At 43.4% G+C, this 22,048-nt stretch overlaps 1 protein-coding gene and 1 long non-coding RNA gene across 4 annotated transcripts in view; one reads left to right on the forward strand and one right to left on the reverse strand.

Moving 5' to 3' along the window:
* LOC310682556 overlaps window positions 1–22,048 on the reverse strand; it is a 77,349-nt gene that overhangs the window by 45,144 nt on the left and 10,157 nt on the right. The window contains exon 3 of the long non-coding RNA XR_014513988.1: window positions 4,431–4,506. This is a non-coding gene — a long non-coding RNA (uncharacterized lncRNA). The remainder of the gene's footprint in view (window positions 1–4,430; window positions 4,507–22,048) is intronic.
* MMP16 (matrix metallopeptidase 16) overlaps window positions 1,248–22,048 on the forward strand; it is a 174,459-nt gene continuing 153,658 nt past the window's right edge. The window contains exon 1 of one of the 3 annotated variants that reach the window (XM_083451122.1): window positions 1,248–2,079. In XM_083451122.1, the coding sequence (XP_083307248.1) occupies window positions 1,948–2,079 (132 nt within the window). In that variant the 5' untranslated portion in view covers window positions 1,248–1,947. Of the gene's footprint in view, window positions 2,080–20,108; window positions 20,482–22,048 lie in introns of those variants that run through there. The other 2 variants (XM_083451123.1, XM_083451124.1) reach the window with 2 other exon arrangements.

Genomic DNA, 22,048 nt, shown 5'->3' on the forward strand with positions numbered 1-22,048 from the left:
ACTTAGTCATGCTGGCCACATGACCCGGAAGCTGTACGCCGGCTCCCTCAACCAATAAAGCAAGATGAGCGCCACAACCCCAGAGTTGGTCACGGCTGGACCTAATGGTCAGGGGTCCCTTTATCTTTACTAGGGAAGAGGGTGGCCAGGGGAAGTCAGCAGATATAAGAACAATTCGTAAGCAGTGTGGAAAAGTGTGCCTGTTCCTTGTATCATCACATTCCAATGAAGCAAAATGGAACAGCCTCACTTTACAATATGTGAAAGACACTCAAGACACTCCTTATTCCATCCAGGTAACCATCAGGGAGCAAGAGGTGAACCAATGAATCATCCCAGTCCAACCCTCATATGCAAAGTAGGATATCATGTATTCAAAGCGTCTGTCCAGCCTTCCCTTGCAAACTTCCAAGAAAGGCAGTTGTACAACCTTAAGGCAGTTTCCCCCCCATTGCTATACAGTGAAAGATTTAACCCTTTGCTTCTGCTCTAAAGCTGTGTGAATCATTGTTTTCTTTACAACGGTCACCCTTGTTTCCTACCTAAAACCTTGTTAACACGTCCCCATTCCCTGCCTGTAGCAACCCGAACGTTTACTGAGAAATAAAGTCAAGGGGAGTTTAACGCCGCTGAGCGCAACCCCCGCCTTTTGTCTCTGCTAAGATCAAGGCAACTAACGCCCTTTCATCTTCCCCTCTTTGCTTCTTTAAGAGATGATTCCACCACCTTCCTAACTCCCTCGTCCCTTGGTCCTGACAACGCTGTCGTCCTCAAACTCTGCTTCCCGAAATCCAAAACAGGGATGTTGTTGTTGGAATATTTATGCATATTATTGGGGGGCGGGGAGTTAAGAGACCTTACCTGCCGTGCTTGTGTGACAAAAAGAGAAGAGCCTAAACAAAGGTGTGACTTTGCGACTCAATCAGAAGAAGATTCCTTTTTTTTTTACAAGGAAAAAAAAGGAAAAGGAAAATAGCGGACATCTCTTAACTCCCGTTGTGTGGACAGAAGCACAAAGGCGTCTCACTCTGGGGAGTGGGTGTTTCTTCCAAACCCCCTCCCCCTCTTCAGCGGCCCATTTCCTTTGCGATCCCATTCATTCCTCCACCCAGCCCTGCAAGGAACCTCCTCCCTGCCTCTCCCCACCAAACCCCGTCCAGGGCTGGCCTTGGCCGGAGCCGAGGCGGCAGATATCCACGCAGGCGCCGGCGGACCCCTCCTCCCCTCCTTTCCCCCCAGAGGAGCCTGGGGAGGGCGGTCCCCTCTCAGGTCCGCACGAGGAAGAAGAGGAGGAGGAGGTGGTGGAGGAGGAGGAGTTATGTAGATGACGGATGAACGTTTCTGGAGTGGCGGGGCGAGTCGAGAGGCATAAGCGCAGCCGGGGAAGCGGAGCACGGGCGGCCAGGCAGCCGAGGAGGCCTTGGCGAGCCGGAGGAGGGGCCGCAGCCCGAGGAGGCGGAGGCGGAGGCGGAGGCAGGCGGTTGCTGTGCAAACGAGGCGCCTCGCCGGAGCCGCAGCTGCACTTGGACGCCGCGTTCCCTCCCGGACGGGACGAGCGAGGAGGAGGAGGATGTGGAAGAGCTGACCGAGCTCGATGCCGCCGCGCCGCGTCCTGGACTGAAGGGTCTCCTCTCCCCTCCTCCTCCTCCTCCTCCTCCTCCTGCTGCTGCCTCTGGAGGTGAACCTGCGTCGAGCTGTTCCTCCTCGACAGCTCGGGGGGAATCTCTCCCCCTCCCCTCTTCTCCCATTTGAGAGAGAGAGAGAGAGAAACCCACCCGAGTGTGCGTGTTGTGTTTTTGTTTTGGCTGTTCGGAAGGGGAGAGAGAGAGAAGAGGGAGAAGGAGGTGGAGAAGGAGGAGGAAGGCAGCGAAGGCAAGGAGCGCGCGCGCTCTCTCTCTCTCCCGCTCGCCCGCCGTCTCTGCCTTCTCCATTGAAGCACAGTTCACTATGATCTTACTCGCCTTCAGCACTGCAAGCCGGGGGGATTTCGTGCATCATTCCAGGGTGTTTTTCTTGCAAGCCTTGCTTTGGATTTTATGGGCTACTGGGTGCAGAGCGGAGCAGTATTTCAATGTAGAGGTAAGATCTATGCACATCTATGTCTCTCTGTGTGTGTTTCCTCTCTTGTCTGGGTTGCTTCTTGCATTGATTCAACGTGCGGAAATAAATAAATAAAATGAAAAATAATAGGGTGTAGGAGAAATCCCAAACCTCCCCAGCAGTCGCTTCTGCGAGCGCAGCCCGGACGCTTTTCCTTCCTGCAGCCAACAGAGTTTCCCGTTTCTGGTGAGCCGCCTCTTGGTCTCAGGATGATGCCCAGGACGGCGGAAAGCCACGATGCTGGGCTCCGGGGGATTCACCATTGCGCCCTGGCAGTACTCTCCCTCCCCTACTTTAAAAAGAGATCGGGGTGGTGGTGAAGTGGACCTCTCCAAAACGCGCATGCATCCGTACGTGACGGGTGGTAGGTTAAAAGTAGCCACTGGACATTAAGACGCAAGAACAGTCTGAATGGGGGTTTAACTTGGGGAGGGGGCATGAACTGATATTGCTAAGATCAGGGCGTTGTTGTTTAAATGAAAGTGGAGAGGGAAAAGGCATTCATTGAACAGGACAAGGTTTCTTTTGTCACTTTGAAACATTCCTGTGGACTTTTGCTCCAGGGGCTGCTGTAATGGCTAAACGGATGTCCCCTCAGGCAGCTGCAAACGGGGCGGTGAAGGGAGGCGGGCGTTGTTAAGAGGTGGAGAGGAACTTTGTGAAGTTAGTTAAAATGTGAGAAGGTGAACAGCATCTGGAGAGGATCTGCTTTGGGTTCATGGCTAGACTTCAGCTGGGATCCACACCCTACTACTCCCCCAGTTTTTAGCCTCAGCCCAATGTATAGACACTGGATCTGGCTTTTGCAGCACAAACCCTGTACATGTCTACTCAGCAGTAATGCCTATTGAGTTCGGTGGGGCTTGCCTTCACTTAACGTGTGTACAGAGTCGCAGCCTAAGTGTGGTTGATTATTAAGTGTGCTGCATTTTCTCAGCTTTTGTCCTTTTCTCATATGCTTCGCACCATAATGTCTGTCCATCTGTCTGTCAAATCAGTCCCAGTTTGTCCCTTATGTTATCATCCTTATGCATGGCCTCCTTTCATCTTGCTCACCCACTGCTGCTGGTTCAGGAGTTGAAAGAGAACACACAAACCATAACAACTCCCATTCCTGTATCAGACTTGATCCGTCTTACTGATTACACACCTGCAGCTCAATCCTTTGCTGACCCCAGTGCTTCTTCAGACCCAAAGTGTCTCTTACTCATGCACATTTGAAATTTTCTTCCACACAAACTCCTGTTCTTCTGGCTCTCAGGATCTCAAGCCTTTCTCTGGATGTGCCCCCCCCCTTTTTTTAGCCACAAGAGGAGACTCTCTTTAGTCTGACCACACAAGACTCACATTTTCTGTGTATGTCAATAATATAATTTGTCTTTCTCTTCTAAGGATACTTGTCTATGACTGAATTTCCCAAACCTGGTCACATTCATCTATTATTTCAGGGCTATCCTGGCTAGTCCGTCTTGGCTATATTTCATTTTGGCTTCCTTCCACAACCCTGTATTGCCAACTCTTTCCCCCGATGTCTTGTCATAGGGCTAGGCTGAAAGGTGTGAGCAATGCCTGACACCCTTTGGCCTAATTCTGGTTATGGCTCTTGGAGCTGACTGTGGCAGGAGTGCCACTTAGCCAAACTCACTCTGCTCTCTAGAACATCCTTTATCCCCCTCTTTACGCTCATTCTTCCAATGAGAAGTGGAGGAGACTGCCAAGGGGAAGGGGGAAAAGCCACCCAATAGCATCACGCCTAGATAGTGCCACATGCAGGGAGGCTTTCCAGCTCCAGAAGCATTTCCTCCTGCCACAGCTAGTTGCTGTGCCAGCTGCCTACTCTGCAGGACGCAGGCCAGCAGCAGATGGTGCTAGGACACGAGGAGTGAAAGGATAGTTTAGGGAATCTAGGAAGACACCAGTAAGTTGCAAGGGGGAGAAACTAAACTTACATGGAGCAGTGAAGTAAGGAGGGAAAACTATGAATGAAGAAAAGTTGGAGAAGTGGGTTTAGTGTTTTCCCGCTTCCTGATACAATGTTTCATAGTCGTGCTTCAGAGCCAGTGTATAATTGGAAGGTCATGTGTGAAAGTGTGAAATTCAATCTATCTATCTATCTATCTATATCTAAACATACTGTATATAAAATTGTCCAGTAGCACCTTAGAGACGAACTAATTTTGTTCTAGGTATAAGCTTTCATGTGCATGCACGCTTCTTCAGATACACACGAAAGCTTATACCTAGAGCAAACTTAGTTGGTCTCTAAGCTGCTACTGGACACTATATATATATATATATCTCGACTGTGTCAGACCAACACAGCTACCTACCTGAATCTGTGAAATTCAAGAGTTCGGTTTTGTTCAACAAAGGACCCTCTCCTTTTTTCTTTTTCTTTTTTTGCCTCTGGCCACCTGAAAAAGAGAGGTGTGGAGAGGGTGTGCATTCAGTTCTTACTTCTGGCTCTGCCTACAGTTAGCAGCCATGCCCTCCTAGTAGACACTAGCCACCACTGCTCTGTTCTGCAGGCCATTTCAAAAGCTAAAGTGGAATAATCCAGGCATAGAAGGATCTTTGCCATTCCTGGAGGCTAGCACACTTGGTTTGTCCGGGGAGCAGGTGGCTGGGATTTCTCTGGTCCTGGAATAAATCTCTTGAGAGCGAAGAGCGGTGTCCTGCCTTATCGTCTTCTGCCTCCTTGAGATCAGCATGGTCTCTGCTACCAGGCTGAAGGGAAATTAATTTACATTTATCTCTCAGTAAGGCTGAGAGCTTTTCAAGTGCCATTTGTTGTTGTAAAAAAAAAACCACCCCGGAGTAGCTGGAGCCACAATGCAGAGGGAACGTGAGGCTAAGGACTTGGCAGCGATTGGGTGACTCTGTGCCATGGATTTCTCTGTGTCAGCACCAGACCCATAAAACACTTGCACAGGACAATAAATCACGGAGAACCCATCCCTACTTGAGCACAGCAAATTCTGTTCCAGGAGCAATTTAAACAAACATAGAAGTGAGGGGGCTGCTGTAGACCAGAGTCCATTGAAATGGATTTATGGAGGCTAAGCTCACATGGTTGGTAGCATAGGAAATGGAATTTAATTTCACTAGGGCCACTTCAGCATGGATCTGTGTTATTTATATTGTTGTTTGGTCATTCTTGTAGCATTAAAACAAGTACTGAAAGGAGGGCACGTACACACACACTCACCATCTGTTGCACATACAGACATGGTTTATGGTGAATATCTGTTTTTGTAAACACTGGGTTCTACCCAGCTAGGTTTTAATCAGAGTAGACCGACTGAAGGTAGTTTCTGCATGTGCTGTACTGGGAAGCAAGGGGCAGATGTGGCTCTTCAACCTGGGAAGGTAGTCCATCTAGGAGAAGGAAAACTTTGCTCCCAAACCTCCATTGCCTTGCGGGGTATCATCGGGAGATGAAAATGCTAAGAGAGTAAACCCTACAGAATGGAGTCCCTCAGACAGTTGGGTGGCCACTTGTGCTCCTCCTTCAGGCAACTCCTGCAGCCATCTGGTGCCAAGCATATGGCTATGCTTTCCTTTGGACCACATCAGTGAGGCTGAGAGGGGGTCTTGTCATCTGGGCAGCCCGGACCTCCATATACACTGTCCAGGCTTGTGCCCCAGGGAGGTCATTGTTGGTGTTGTTAACACAGCAATTTGACTTCACCCCTGGAGGCGCACCCCATTGTCTCTTGAGGCAGATGAATGCCAACAAGACTGATTGAAGTTAGTGATTGAAGTCATGGTGATTATTTTCAATGGGTCTACTCTGAGTAGAACTAACATTGGCTATAACCCATAGGCTGCAGTTCTATACTTACATTGGATCAAGCACTATTGAACTCAGTGTGCCTTACCTTTGAGTAGACGAGTATAACATGACACAATTACTTGGTTTTAGCAGGAGGCTTTCAAACATGTACTCTCCATACTTGATTTGGAAATGGCTGATTCTTCTGGTTTCCATCTCGTATTTTAGTGATATTTTTCTAGAATTACTGGAGCTCAGATTACTATGTGTATGTGTATATGCCTTTCTTTGTATGTCTTGTTGGAGTTGCAGCCTCAAATTCTGCTAGGTGAGAGCTCTAAAAATGTCAGTATTCTGTATTATCAAATAATTGTTGACATTGTTAAGGGGGTAGTCCTCAGTGATGTGGTTGTGACCAGGGGTATAGGAAGGGGATGTGGGGTGTGTGGCCCACCCTGGGTGTCACCCCTGAGGGGGTGACAAAATGACACACTGTGGGGGGCGGCACTTACCACGGGGTCTGGCCTGCAGCGTGCCCAAGCCACGCATCTCTCCTGGGAGTGACATGGTGCTCAGGGCCCCACAATGCCCAAAATGGCAGCGTGGGGCTTGTGACTGCCAGGCGGATTCCATGGGCAGCTCACCATGGCACCCTCATGGGCGGATCACCACGGCGCCCCCATGGGCAGTTCGTCCCGCCCCTGCCACTTCGGGTGCCGGAGCAGTTAGGTCCACCCCTGGTTGTGACACATACTTCTGTATTGTTAGTCACATAAAAAGGCTATGCAATAGACAATGTGAAATCCTGTTCAGTAAAGCGATAAACACTGGCAGTTCAGAACTTGGTATACAGAATTGGCAGTCTTGGCCTTGACTGCAATTTATCATTTTAAATGATAAACTAATTAATCTGCATGTTATGTAGGGCTGTGCCATTGATTTAAGAGCTTTAGATTCATCTGTTCATTTGATTGTGTGCAGAAATCTGCTTCTCTGAAATGAATGAGGATTTGGTTTGGGTGCACACAACAATATGTGTGAAAGCAGGCTCTTGAACTGGGGGCATCATGCTTAATTGTTACTCTTGAATACTCTGTGTTCTGATTTGGTTGGTTGAATGGATGGTTAACGCCATCGCAAAGAGTCAAGTCATCGTTGAATGTTTGTTACACTCGAGTTTGTTCAACGATTGGGCTTAAGAGTCAATTTTACAGGGTAGATTGTGTTAGTCTGCTGCCGCAGAGCAAATCTAGAGTACTATGGCAACATAAAAAGTAATTCATAGTAGCATGAAATCGGCAAGGAAGGAGTAGCTACCAGTGTGGCAGTGTGGGTGGCTTCCCAGTGCTGAGGTTGCTGCCAGTAGACTGAGAGGGGAAAGTTGGCATGGCACAGTAGCATTGGATTGGCTCTGCTGATGAGCCTGTGCTATGCCAACCTCCCTGCTGCCTCACCCCTCTCCTGCTTAGTTACGGGCAGCAACTTCCATGTTGGGAAGCCAGATAAGCAACCCCACTCCACTGACTGCTGCAAGGAAGAACTTGCCTCATCAGAAGGATGTAGTGAACAGGGAGGATATAGGTCAAAGTCAACTACCTGATTGATGCCAGCCAGAGCATTGGGAGGCAGACCACTCTCTAACAATGGCATAATAGCCAGGTTGAGGAAGGGAGATTATTAAATGAGAAGAAGACTCTCGTGTTCTTCTAACCAGCTTTAGTGAGGGTGGAAATACCACATTATTCTACTTATTTGATGATACCTAGTTATTTATTTAATATATCTCTTCCTTGATGGAAACCTTGAACTGGTTCGCATAAAATAAAATAAAAACCTCTTGAAGATGGCACTTGTTACACATTTTTAGAATAGGAGATAATGCAAGGACAAAAGAGGAAGAAGAATAAGCTTAGTCATGGTTCTCCCAGCATGGTTCCCCTGTGTGCTCTGAGGCTGGTGGGTTGTGTGGCAAAATCACGTTTGCTCTTTTTTTGCTACAGAAAGGAGTTGTGGGTCCATTAGAAAATGCGGGTGCTGCTGTTAACATGCATGATATATGGTGCAATAACAAATTGCAGTGCCGTGAAACATGGGGGCAGGCAATGACTTGGACTGCAGTGTCCATAGATCAGTATTTCATGTTCTTCTGTAGATTTGGCAACCTGAACTTGCTTGTAATCCCTAATAATAAATAAGAGACTTTAGGAGCATGGGCAGGGTTTGGCTACTGCACATTTCCAGCAGTGGGAGAAAAGAACTACTGGCAGAGAAACTGCCATGTCAAGTTACTGCCATTTTGCTTTTCTTACAACCTGTTGGCTACAGTGAGAGGCATGCCATTTTTGTGGGAATGCCAAGGAAGTGAAAGGACTTTGGATGTAATGTGTCAACACCCACCTCTCCTATTCCCTTCCATATCTTATTATTCCGCTACTCATCCAGAGGAACATCTGTGCTGGTGGAGTTTTTTTACTGACATGTGGGCTTGCAGTGATATAAGTGTCATTCCACCATCATCCTGCCTTCTCTGCCAGCAGAGCAGCACATAAACTCTCAGCCAACTTCTTGGTGAGGCTTGGATTACACATTTATCAAGTTAAAAATACATGATTGGAAGTTTAATTCCAGAGCCGGGCAAATCTACAAAAGTTATTAGCCCATCTGTCACCTTGACTTATCATTCATTTTTGAAATTAAGAAATAGCCCCCGTCCCCCAAATTTCATAAAATTTCAAAGCCTAGTTGTCTGGAGGTAATTCTTATCAGAGTTGATCAGATGTGTTGCTATTTTCTAGCCCAGTGTTTGCTCCCTGGTTTATCACAGTTGCATGAAAGTCAAAATTCCATAGAATCCTCATAAATCTATATCATTATAATTAGATGTGCTGGTGTCAACCCCTATAGGAGTCAATATTAACTGAAAATCCTGAGAGGTCACATCCTTAACTTTCTGTGTATTCAGTGACACCTACTTTTAATTAAACATGGTTAGGATTGAGAGCTTTGCTTCCATTTCCCACCACAATGTTATTTCTGTTGTTCCGCCTTGCATATACATCATTGGTAAATACTTAGGAGCAATCCAGTGAGATTTTCAAAGCAAGCCTTGCTTTTCTACAAGCAGTTCCTTAAGTGACTTTAAACTTCCCCTTTTAATAATCGTGGCAGTTTAATTGCTTATTATGGAACATAACACAGTGGAATCAAAACCTCTGAGAAATGCTGTCAAAAATGTAGAATTTTGTTCCCCATGGCAAACAGTGGCTGCAAACTCCCTTGTTTTTCACTGCTAACAGACTTCACAATTAATGGTCTGCTGTTACTGAATTGCTACACATGACCTTTCTTGGTTTCTGCATTTGTCTAACACCCTGATCCCTATGCATATTTACCAAGAAATTATCTGGGTCAATTTTAAAATTGAAGTTTTTTCCAAGTAAAGTATGTTAAAGCACATTTAGCTGCAAGTAAGTCACACTGAACTAAATGGGACTTAATTCCAAGTAAAAGTCTGAAAGCTATGTGTGCGCTTTTGAGCCACTATTTCTGTTAGGAATAAGTATGGAGAAATTGGGTTAGCAACACCCCTCTTCACTTTTTGGTGTGTTATTATTAGGACGTTGGGATGCTGAAGTATTCTAATGAGAGTTTATTAAAAACCATCCCAGGAAACTCAAAAGAAGAAGTGAAGAATATCCTGTTTCTTATGAATTTTGGAGCATATTAACTGTCTTCATATTGCTCTTCTTCATGCATTCCACCCTGAGATGGTAGCAATGCCTGTTAGAAGGAACTGTGCTCATTATTGGACCTATTCTCAAATTGTGAAGTTGAAGCTGGTTTCCAAAATGATTGGAAATGGTTTCTTGATTCTGGTCCTGCAACATTGTTCTTCTTGACCAGGGGCTCAACTCTCGCTATCCATGATCTAGTCAAGTTTGCACAGTGTAAAGAAGTACTTTCTTTTCTCTGTCCTAAACTGTCCAACATTTAGCTTTCTTTGTTGGCTGTCCATGAATTGTACTGGTATAAAAGAAGGAAGGAGCTTTTCTCTGACCACTTTCCCACACCATACAAAATTTTATGTGCCTTCTATCGTGTCTCCTCTTATTTGCTTTTCTCTAAAGTAAAAAGCCCCCAACTTTTGTCCTAAGGGACTTGTGCTATCTCATTGATCATTTTGGTTGCCCTTTTTTGAACATTTTCCATCTCTACAATAGTCTTTTTGAGGGGAGATGGCCGGAACTGAACACAGTATTCCAAGTCTAGTCTCAACATTCTTTGTATAATAGTGTTATGTTATTGGCAATTTTATTTTCACGTCCTTTCCTAATGATCCCTAGCATGGAATTTGCCTTTTTCACAACTGCCTCACTTTGGGTTGAAACACTCATTATGCTATCCACTAGGACCCCAAGGTCTTATTCCTGGTCAGTCTCTTCTCTGTTCAGACCCCATAAGCATGTATGTGAAACGATTTTTGGCTGCAATGTGGATCCTTTTTCACTTGCCTGCATTGAATTGCACTTGTCATTTTACTGCCCGTTCACTTGATTTGAGAGATCCTTTTGGAGTTCTTCACAGTCTCATTGTTTTAAGGACTCTGAGCAATCTAGCACCACCAGCAAACATGGCCACATCACTGCTCACCCCTACCTGTAACTCATTTCTGAACAAGTTAAAAAGTATAGGTCCCTATACAGATCATTGGGGAACTCCCCTTCCTCACAGCTCTCCATTTGGAGAACTGTTCACCTATTCCTACTCTGTGTTTCCTTTTGCAATGTCTCTTATTCCATGACTGCTCAGACTACTCAGACTTTGGTGAGATAATTTGTTGAAAGCTTTTTGAAATTCCAAGTATGCTATGTCAACCGAATCACTTATGTTGATATGCTTGTTGACACCCTTAAAGAACCCTAATAGGTATCTTGTCAAAAGTGTTTTGAAAGCCTAAGTATATGATGTCAACTGGATCAACCTTATCTATATACTTGTTGACACTGCTGAGTGAGATGAAGGAACCGACCTGGACCCTGTGATCGTCATCATATTTGGGGCCAGGAGGTAAGTTGTTCTTCAGGTCTGTTGGCTGTCCTGGGGGTTTGGCCTTCCTCATAACAACTTTGGCATATAAGGCCAAATAAGTCACAGTTGGAGGGGAGGTTGTAAGCCTCTGGCTGCCCCTTGAAGAGAATGGGGTTTCTCATTAAAGGGATCCTGGAGGGGACACTCCTATCTGGATGCCCAGTTGGGGCTAGGGCCATAGCACTCCTCCAAAGGCAAGTTTGGGGTGTCTTACCAATTTGATGTATGTCATAGTACTTCCTTGCCATTGACTCAGACTCATGGAAATCTTCCAGCAGGCAGACTTCCTCATGGAAATCCTCATGGAAATCTTTCAGCAGGCAGGCTGGATGAACCAGGTTCATCCGGGATGCAAAGATCTGCCCGGCATCCCCCCCCCCCAGGTTGCCCAGTCCCAGGTACGCAGGAGGGCAGAGCTGGCCGGCTGCCTCAGCGTCTCGCTGGCTCAGTTGCCCCTGAACTTGTGGTGCAGAGCCACCCACAGCAGAAGAGCCCACTGCGACACTCCAACCGATGGGCGGCCTCTTCTCTAGACTCAACTCTTGGGCCCTGGACTCTCGGCCTGGCGCCCCTGAGAGCCCGGCACCCGGGTGCCCTGCACCTCTAGCGCTTATGGATAAGACGGCCCTGACCAGGTTACGCCCAGTGCCTAAGCCTAAGCCATCTGTAATCAGTACAGTTGTGGCCTAATTTGAAACAAAGATCATTGTCACGAGAGGCTATTCAGATACATGCATGGTCTGGAGTTGGGGGCTCACAGTACGTGGGTCTGCAACTATCTTTTTGCAAAAATGTAGACCTTTGATAACATCTCCAGACAACATTACTTTAGGAAAATTTACATTAAAAAATACTGTACAGCCCCCACCCCCAATAACGTATGTTCACTGGGTGGCTCATAAGAAATAATTGTGCCAAGAGCTTTATCTTTTGAACGGAGGTTGTATGCTATTTTGATGGTGTTTATTTCACTTATTTGGTTGCTTGGCAACCATTCACACCACACTGCTGCTTATTGTCATTCGTTGTAAGCATATTTTAACATACTGGTGATGGTATTTAAGGATTCCCATCTTCAAAGAATTCACATTTAGCATTAATGCTAGTAGTAACATTTAGAACTGCTACTTCACTAATTATGTAGTAATGATTTCTGTGTTTACGCCAAATCATTTCTTTGTTTGTTTCCAGACCTTGGCTGAGTTTTAGTGATGGATAATATGACAGGTGTATGTATACCTTAAGACTTAATTTCTTCATCCATATAGTCAAGTATTCCTCCAAGCATTGGGGAAGAGCTTTGGCTCAGAGTTGGAGCTCAGTCTTTATGTACAGAAAGTCCCAAGTTAAATCCCTAGCAACTCTATGTAGGGCTGGGATTGGCAAAAAACAAAAACGAAAAACACCATTTGTGAAGGGTCACTACCTGTCAGTATAGACAGTCCTGACCTAGATTGAACCCTAACAGTCTGACACAGCATAAGAGAGCTTCCTATGCAATCCAAAAACAGATGGGCCCTTCAAAGATTTGAAATCTTTTTTTCATTCTCAAGGTTTCTGAGGGTTTCAGTGCAGAAGAGGCACTTGGCAAAATCTGCTTGCTGCCACTGCAAGTGAGAGGAGTTTGGAACTGATTTTGACACGAGAATTACTGTTAAAGTACAAAATTGTTTCTTTCTTTTTAACTGCTACAGTAGTTGTGTCGCTAAACCACATGTTACCATTTGATTCCCACGAGAAGTCTGAACCATTGTGCTCTTGCTCAGGGGAAAAGGCAATGCTGGTTTTTCTAAAGGACTTGCTTGTGAGCTGTTTTCTAGCACGGATTTCATATATCTATCTGTATATATATCTGTCCCGATTTAGACTGGTATGAGTAGGTTGCTTTTGGTTTCTGGTCTGAAGCCATGTAGGAGGAGGAGGAAAGGGGGCATTTGTGAAGCGCCTGCAGTTCTGATATTGGTCTTGAAAGGAAATAAAGGTAAAAAAGCAAATAGGAAACTTAGTTCACTGCTGTTTCACACACAGTAAAAACCAAAGCCCTTCTGTAATTATTCATATCTACAGTGCACCCATTTCATGCTACATCAAATGGGAAGGTTCTCAATAGGAATAGAAAATCTGTCAATTTTGGTTTCTCATTTTCCTTCAGTTCACATTTCTGGATTTGCTTTTTTAAAAAGTCATCATGACAATTCAACAGCATTTTTGTGTGAATTTGTCCTAATATACACATTTTGTATGCAGTTTTGCCCAATGTCTGTATTTTTGCAAAGCAATTATCTATAATATTATACACTTTGCCCTAGTATATGCATTTTGTACACATTACTTAGTAGGAGAACAGTATTGCAATATTCAGAGAAAAGTGAATTCCAAAAGATGGCTGTGTTTGTGCATTGCTTTAGATTAGAATGTTTGCCTTGAAAACTGAAGTGACTTTCTCATCCATCCCTAGCTCACAACACAACGCTATGAATATTTACTGAGAAGTGCTCAGTAGTTCTTACTCCCAGGAAAGTCTGCATAGGATTGCCGCTTCAGTTGTTTGAGCAAGATCTTTTCAATTGTACAGTTTTTGTCAGATCTAATTTTTAGGTACAAAATGAAAAACTGTTTGGTGTTCTTCATAGTTGAGAACCCCTCATTGGTTACTAGGCTCTGAAAAGAGCAGCTGAGAGGGTTGGAGAATACAGTAAGTCCACAACTTGTGCACATTTTAACTTGCACACATTGGGTTTTACACACTTGGCAAGGAAAAAAGTGAAAAATAAAAAAGGGGATGGAAAGGGAGGAGGTGTCGCAGAAAAAAAAAGACTGTCACCATCCCACCCACCATTGCACCCAATGTTTGTTTTGTTTGTTTGTTGTTAATACGGCCAACAGCCAGCATACTATTGCAGCCAATGTGTTTTGACTATAGGTAACTTTTGCCTTAGGTGCTATTCCTGGAACATAACCCTCATGTAATTTGCAGCCTTACTGCATATCAAAAGGATTGTGGAATAGTTGAGTGGTGCATCAGATGATGGGTTGGTCAGGTCAGTCCTGAGTAAAACCAGATCCATAGATCTATCCTGAATTTGGTGGGCACGGTATTTTTGTGGCGTCTCAGCAGAGCCTAACTCTGAGTTCTTGAAGATGGGACTTTTGTTCTGCATGTTTCTGACTCATTCTTTGACTCTTTCCCATCTTCTTTCCATTCCATTTTGAAGGATGCTAAACCACTGATTCTAGATGAATTCCAGGGAAATCCAGCTTCTTTGGATTAAGTCTTCAGTATTTTTATACCAGTCTTCTCTCTTCATGCAGACGCAACTTCTAATAATTTTTGGTAAAGGGGGGGGGATTCAGCAACAGAAAGCACTTTCTATATTTCCTTTGATCTTCCTTTGAGTCCTCCATCAGTACAAGGAAGGTACTCGCTGAAGATTTGGGCTATTACGATGAAGCTTTTAAGGGGGACAATTGTAAGGTCTTAATTGTTTTGAGCTTCATTAGCAAAGTAGCAGCACCCACAATAAAACCAAGTAGATCTGTTTTCTAAATATTTTGACAAATGTTTCTCTACTGACTAATTAATAAATTTTTCAGTTGTAATAAGAACTAATAACTTTTTAGCTTGGGGACTATTTGAGACTCTTTTTAGAAGAGCAGAGAAACTGACAGAGCATCCGAGGTCTATTATACTTTAATACATAAAGATTCAGTTTAGTAGATTCCGGTCTCTTATATCCAGATTTTTCAGTCCCTGAAAACATGAAGTAGCAGGTCATAGGCATCACTGTAATAAGGAATGTGTTCTAGAAGCAGTGCAGGAAATGCTGAAAGATGGGGAAGGCATCGTCGAAAAGCTGATCTAACTGGGGGAAATTCTTCTTGTCCTCACAGGTCATTAGCTGAGAGGCTATTCACAGAGAGGTCATCCAGCACAAACCTTCATGGAATAAAAGGCCATTCATGTCAGCAGAGGTTGTGCAGGAGAATTTCTCAGTGGATTGCACCACTGACCTTTAAACATAGAACTGAAGGCTCCCATTTAGCATGAGATTCTTTCTGACCATCTCATTAGAACACAGCCATTCCTTGGTGTATCTCAACATGGATTGTGGTAATTGGGACTATAGCTGATGATCATCAGGTTTCTCAATTCTTCAATGGGTGCATAGTGAGTTACTCCCCTTGTTTAGGCTGTTTCAGGAATAGGACTGTGGCAAGCAGAAACTGCATTTCCTCCCCTCATTCATATTCTGTTCCATTCTTCAGGCGTCCAATCTCCAGTTGACCTTTATAATGTATTCCCAACTTTTATTTTTGGTGGGAGAGGGAGAGATGGCATGGAAGACAGAGATTTCATGCATTTGCTTCATTTCTAATATTAGCTACCTGTATCCAAAGCAGCTAATGTTTTTTTTTTTTTGCTTAAAACTGTGGTTGCAATGCTGCATCCAGTTACACATTTATATAACTATTGTTTTCCCCAAGTGTGGTTATGTTTGGTGAGCTGGATTTCTGCTATATATCAGGAATAGTTTGGTATCCTATGTGAGTGCTTGGTTTCTAATAAATTGTCAGCATATTTGCCAGGATTATTTAGGATCAGTGTCAAGAAGGAGGCCCATTTATTTTATCTATTTCATTTATTAAAATATTTCTAAACTGCCCACTCGTAAAATATCACAGTGATGTATGGCAATGAACGCAGATATAACTGAACATAAAACACCATAACATCAATACAAAATAATTGTAAAAATGTCAGGCTCATCTTCGGAAATTAGGCCTGTTGGCATGAAAAGGTCTTCAAGACAAATCTGAAAGTTAGTAATGAGGATGCCTCTCAAATCTCTGCTAGAAGAGTATTCCATGGTATAGACTGGTGACAGTGATGGCTGGTATTCATTGGGACTGGTGGGGCAAAAGGCATGGATCCCAACAGCAGAGACAAAGCCAGATGGAGTCATCACATTCTACTTCTGCCCCCCCTCCTCCCTGCTGAGTTCTACAGGGGCAAAACTGAGACTAAGGAGGAGGAAGCTGACAGCCAGGGCCACTCCCTGGATTGGATGTAAGTAAGAAGGTAGGCCGATGGGAACTGGCTGAGGTCAGACTGAAGTTGGTGGGCAGTTCCCCATTTGCCCTGTTGGACCAACTTCCACTGACCAAGAACACCAAAGGCCCAGCTTCTAACTGAGGTCTGTTGTGCATCTGTAATGCAGGGGACGACTAATAGCACTCCTCAGGGTATAAGGGCTCAGCCATTATTTTTATTTTTTTCTTTCAACTGAAACAAGATGCCCTATGTACTTAAAGCCATTCAAGTTGCTAACAAACCATGGAATGAATCCCAGGATATTAGAACCCTGATTGTGAAGAACAACTCTGGTTGGGGCAGTAGTATATAATTTATGTTATTAGCCTGAAAAACAAATGCTGATTCTCTCTGCAATACTCATCACAGTTATCTGGAATTCTTCTTTGGCAATCACTCGTAGTCAAGTAAGATTGTCTTCCATAAACACGGTTTTAACAATAAGTCCGTAAATGACTGTAGAGGCCAATTCTGGATCCACACATCCTTCCACAATGGGGACATGGGTTTCTGGGTGAGAGCTGATCATGGTGTGGATTTGCCAAGTGTGCCTTCCTCCTAGCACATTTTCTCCCTTGCATCCTGAATTTGAGTGTCTTCAAAGTCCATGAAACCTTTGGTAAAGGCTGTTCTCCAACTGGAGCGAGTGTTTCCCAGTTGTCAGTGTTTATACTACATTTTTTAAAGATTTACCTTGAGACAGTTTTTAAACCTCTTTTGTTGACCACCACCAGCATGTTTTCCATTTTTAAGTTTGGAATAGAGTAGTTGCTTTGGAAGATAATCATCATGCATCTGCACAACATGACCAGTCCAATGAAGTTGATGTGGAAGAATCATTGCTTCAACACTAGTGATCTTTGCTTCTTCCAGTACTTTGATATTAGTTTACCTGTCTTCCCAAGTGATGTGTAAAATTTTTCGGGACACTGTTGATGGAATCTTTCGAGGAGCTGGAGATGGCATTTATAAGTGGTCCATGTTTCACAAGCATATAGTAAGGTTGGTAGTACAATAGCTTTGTAAACAAGTATTTTGGTTTCCCTGCGAATTTGCCCGGTCCTCAAACACGCTGCACTTCAGTCGGGAGGAAGCTGCACTCGCAGAGAAGAAGAAGAAGAAGAAGAGTTTGGATTTGATATCCCGCTTTATCACTACCTGAAGAAGTCTCAAAGTGGCTAACATTCTCCTTTCCATTCCTCCCGTACAACAAACACTCTGTGAGGTGAGTGGGGCTGAGAGACTTCAAAGAAGTGTGACTAGCCCAAGGTCACCCAGCAGCTGCAAGTGGAGGAGCGGAGATGTGAACCCGGTTCCCCAGATTACAAGTCTACCGCTCTTAACCACTACACCATACTGGTTCTCAGGTGATGCTGGATTTTGGCATCAATGTTGGCCCTTGTAGAAAAATAACTGCCGAGGTAGGAGAAGTGATCGACATTTTCCAACGTTACACCATTGAGTTGGATTTGTGGTGCTGCAGAGGGGTTATTTTGTACATGTTGGTGCAGCACTTTGGTGTTTTGGATGTTGAGTGATAGTCATCACAGTTATCTGGAATTATGTCCCACTGAAGGCAGTAGGACTTATTTCTGAGGAAACATGCTGAGGGTTGCACTGTATGGCAGTTTTTCCAGCTCTCTGATTGCAAAGTGACAAGCAGATTTCACTGGTGTGTCTACAGAAGCGGTGTACTTAGCATAACACGCTAAACCCTGATTTGGAGGTACACCTGGGATCTTAACCAGGGTAGCGGCAATAAGGCATGGTTAGCATTAAAGCATTCAAAAGGGTTCTTTACTAAAGCTAATATAAATACTTAAATGAAGGGATCCTTTTAGGCACAGTTATTAATTCCTGGCCACTCAATGACAGCCTCATCTCTGCTCCAGTCTGTTGTCTGCATCAAAATATTTTGCTTTGTTCTCCTTGTGCATTATTCCTGCTGCTATTAAAAGTTGCTGCTTTGAAAGGCCAAAGGGCTTCCTTTGAGTGCTGTTGCATGCTGTTTTTCAGAGGGCTGACTTTTAAAGACTACAATGGTATAATTTGCATGACTTCTGGGGGTGGGGGGAAATTCAAAAGCTAAGCATCAACAAACTCAAAGCTTACCATCCTGTGGTGCATGCTAGTATTTGACACCACCATGTGAGGAGTAGAGGTCTGAATCTGAAGAGCACTCTTTTCAACAGCCAGTAGGAACAAGAATAGGCGTATGCTGCAGAGATGATGAGCTTTATTCTCTCATTGAGCACGCCAACAACTCCTTTGATTTCTATATATTTGCCCATAATTTAGGTCATCCAAAATCTAGGTACCTGGGGCATATTCAGCCCTTAACATCTCAGTGTGGGGAATTGCCACATGATCCTTATGGGTAGCAACGATTGCAGCTGAGCTCTGGCTGACTTCCTTTGCATGTCATAACCTATGGCTTACCACACGTGATTGAATTACTCCTGTTTTGCTCTATTCCACTCTTCCCAGCTCATGCTTGTGGAAAACAAACTCTGATCCCTGGATTAACATTACATCTGAACCAGGATCATGGCTTGTTTTACTCCTGAATAGCTATGATCTGTAGTCACAGTTTGTTCTTGGCTTACTGATCTTGCTTGATTAGAGCAAAATAAATCATGACCTCTGGTTTGGGCATAATACTAAGGCAGAGATTGTGGTTTATTTCCACCCCCAGCAGGAACTGGGAGGTGCAATGAAATAGCCCAGAAATAAAACCCAGTCAGGCCTGTCGCTTGGCATTTATTAATGCCTTATTCTATCCTTGCAGGACTGTTTTTCTGTTTTGGTCAACCCTTTTCCTCCTGTAAACTTCATTCTAGCCTTGTGTGAACAATTTTTGTCAGTATCACACATCCTGTCTGACCTTGTAAAGGGGAATACGTTGTGTGGAAAAATATTCAACGGTCTTTTTGAAATTGAGATGAATGTTCAGTTTCTTTCTTGTTCATTAGATCAGTAATGTGCAAGAAATGTAAATATGCCTCTGAAGTCTGAATCTCTTCATGAACTTGCTTGGTCTTTTCTGCACTTGATAAGTGCTTTGCAATCAAGGGCATTTAAAAGTGTTTCTGATTTTCTTTTGTTATACTGAGGACAGAAGGGTTGGGGCTAAAATTTTATGCACCATCCTTTGTTCCCATTTGTAATTACATTCATTGCCTTTTTATTGCTAATGCTTCACTATACATCCTTATTTTCCTACTGCATTATTAAAAATCCTGACAGATATATGTAATGTGTCAGTGCTAATAACCAGCAAATAAAAACTCTTGTCTGAATTTTCAAGGCATACACAGCTGGGTATAAGCATATCTCTCTGTTTCGGTTCCTCATTCTATCATTCTTAAGTTCAGTTCTCCTCATTTCCACACCAATTTACCATGAAAATTCATCTACATTTTGATCCAGATTTCTCCTAATAGACATATTTGTGTACACTTTTGCCTAATAACACATTTTTGCAAAACAGTTTCTTCTCAAAATAATGCAACTTTTAAATGTTGTTATAGCATGTTTATGAACCCTTTACTCCAGTATATGTAATAGTATCTGGCTGGAAAACTGCATTGCAAAATTTGGAGAAATGTGAATTTCTAAGGATGGCTATGTTTCAGTTCTTGCATTGTTTTGGAAAGTGACAATTAGGTTGGTTCATCTCGACATCCAAACTGAATAAAATTCCTCTCCTATCCCAATGCTCAGACTTCTGCCCACTCAAAGAGGCAATGTCCTGGTTCCCTTTCGCTGATACTATAGTGGTTTTCTATTTAACCTTTCTTTCTTGGCCCTGTTCCAACTGCCCCAAACGTTTGCTCCAGGAAAGGAAAAGTAGAGGGAGAATTTCGAGTATGCAGACTTAAGGGGTCAGTAATTGCCCCTTTGGAGTCTAGGTTTGGCCTACAGGTGACCAGGTAGTGCCCTTTGTTCCTGCACTATCATTGACTACGACTCACGAGGATGGTTTAATGAAAACTCATGCTGCTGAAATAATGGTGTTTTATGTGAGGTTGTCTTTCCCCATTTTGAGAAATAAGGGTCTGACATGATTTTGCTTGAGAGAAAAATGGTTTGAACAGAACCATCTTCTGCCAGTAATAACCGTGTAGTGCCTTATATTTTATTTATGTTTACTTACATTTCTATCTTGCTTTCAGACTGAAAGTCTTAATAGGGCCATTGGAACATCCTCCATTGAGGGCCAAGCTTGAAGTGATGCTGGAGATCAGTGAGCACTATCATAGTGGGATTTTTAAAAAAGAGTTAACAATCTATTCCCCTCCATCCCAAGATGAGATCAGGATCTTTGTGCTGGGGGAATGATAATTTTCTGCACAACCTTATGCATATCCAGCCAGTGCAATTCTATGCATATCTACCCACTGCATTTATTGCTGCTTACTCCTAGGTAAATTCATATAGCACAGCAACCTTACTCCCTTGTCCCAGCTACTTAACTTTTTCAAATCTACCCTCAAAAGCTGCAAACAGCAGCTTTGAAGGAATCTTTTTAGACAGATTTTGTATCAGTTGAATTTGTTGATGCTTCCATTTGTTTTGGCAAATTTTAGTGCTGGGGGTATAACGTTCTGTGTCAATGAGACTAAAACAATAAAGAGAAAAACTTCAGTTGGCTGCCCTGTTTCAAGATTCTCCTGAGCGCTGCTTCCCAAGAGTAAATACTATATGTGAGAACACCTTTTTCATAGGAGTTGTGTGACTCTGATCCTTATTATCAAACACATATATATGTTTTGCCATGGACATTGAGGGTTCACCACTGCATATACCCTTTTTAACACCTGCTAAAAACTCACAGTTAGACAAGCCAACCAGACATAAATATTAATACTGCTGGTTTTTTTATACTGAATTTTTCAAAACTTATTTTAAACTTTTGAAGAGCTTAGGAATTGAAGAAAGCTTCTGATTGGAAGGCGTTACAGTGATGATTATGACAACACTTAGCATTTATAGAGAATTTGCTGATTATTATTTTTTAACAGTGTTTTGTAAAACACTGTAAATCTTACCATGAGGTAATTCAGTGTATTATCTCTATTATTGATCACGGGGAGGGATGTGAGGCTAAATGCCTTACCTAAAGCCTTTTTGGGCATGCCAGCAATTGATTTATTAGAAGCAGCAATGGGATAAGGACAAATGGACTATCTTAGACAAAAGAGCTTTCCAACCCAGGAGTCCAAATCTGGAGGGGACGGACCCTTTCTTATACCATGGCTAAAGGAGAAGTTTGTCTATCATGCAAGGAAGGGTTTTGTCAGTGCCACTGGCCAGCATTGACTGTTGGCATCAGATGCAATTATGTATGCACCATAGATAGGCAAAATGTAATAGTAGAGTGCAGAGAGCCAATTCTAATTTTGAGTGACTGAAAATAATTAGGAACTTGTGCTTTGAGAGTGCAGCACAAGGCTGTAGAGAGATCCCATCTCTGTGCAGTGGTCAGTGCATTTGTACCAAAGGTCCCAGCTTCTGTCATCTGCTTACTAGTGCTATAGGGTAGTGTGATTGAAACTACTTATTAGCATCTCAAAAAAAAAGTACAGAAATATTGGCCTAATTTCTTAAAGACAGCCGCTGCCTATGTACTTGAGGTTTTCTTTATAAGGGCGGTAGAGGTTGTCAAGAGATGCCTGGAAAGCAATTTCATGTAAAGAAAATGATATCTCGCTTGAGGGGAAGAAAGACTGTAGGGTAAAAAGTTAAGTTGTAGTTTAATCAACCATGACTACTTCAGAAGAGGCATTTATAGCAGTGCTTAAAAAGATATGAAGGGGAGGGGAACCCATTCTTTTATATGCTATCCAATCTTAACCTCTGGGGGAATAAAGTGAAGGGCGAATGTACAAATTTCAGAAGATTTGCTGGTGCAATTTCCATTTTCAGTGTTGTAAATAATTTCTCCTCCCGGAAAGTAAAGCCCAAGTTTTAAATACCTACAGTAATACTAG

Source organism: Podarcis tiliguerta (genome assembly GCF_965153285.1).
Source record: "Podarcis tiliguerta genome assembly, chromosome: 7".
NCBI classification, from domain to species: Eukaryota; Metazoa; Chordata; class Lepidosauria; order Squamata; family Lacertidae; genus Podarcis; species Podarcis tiliguerta.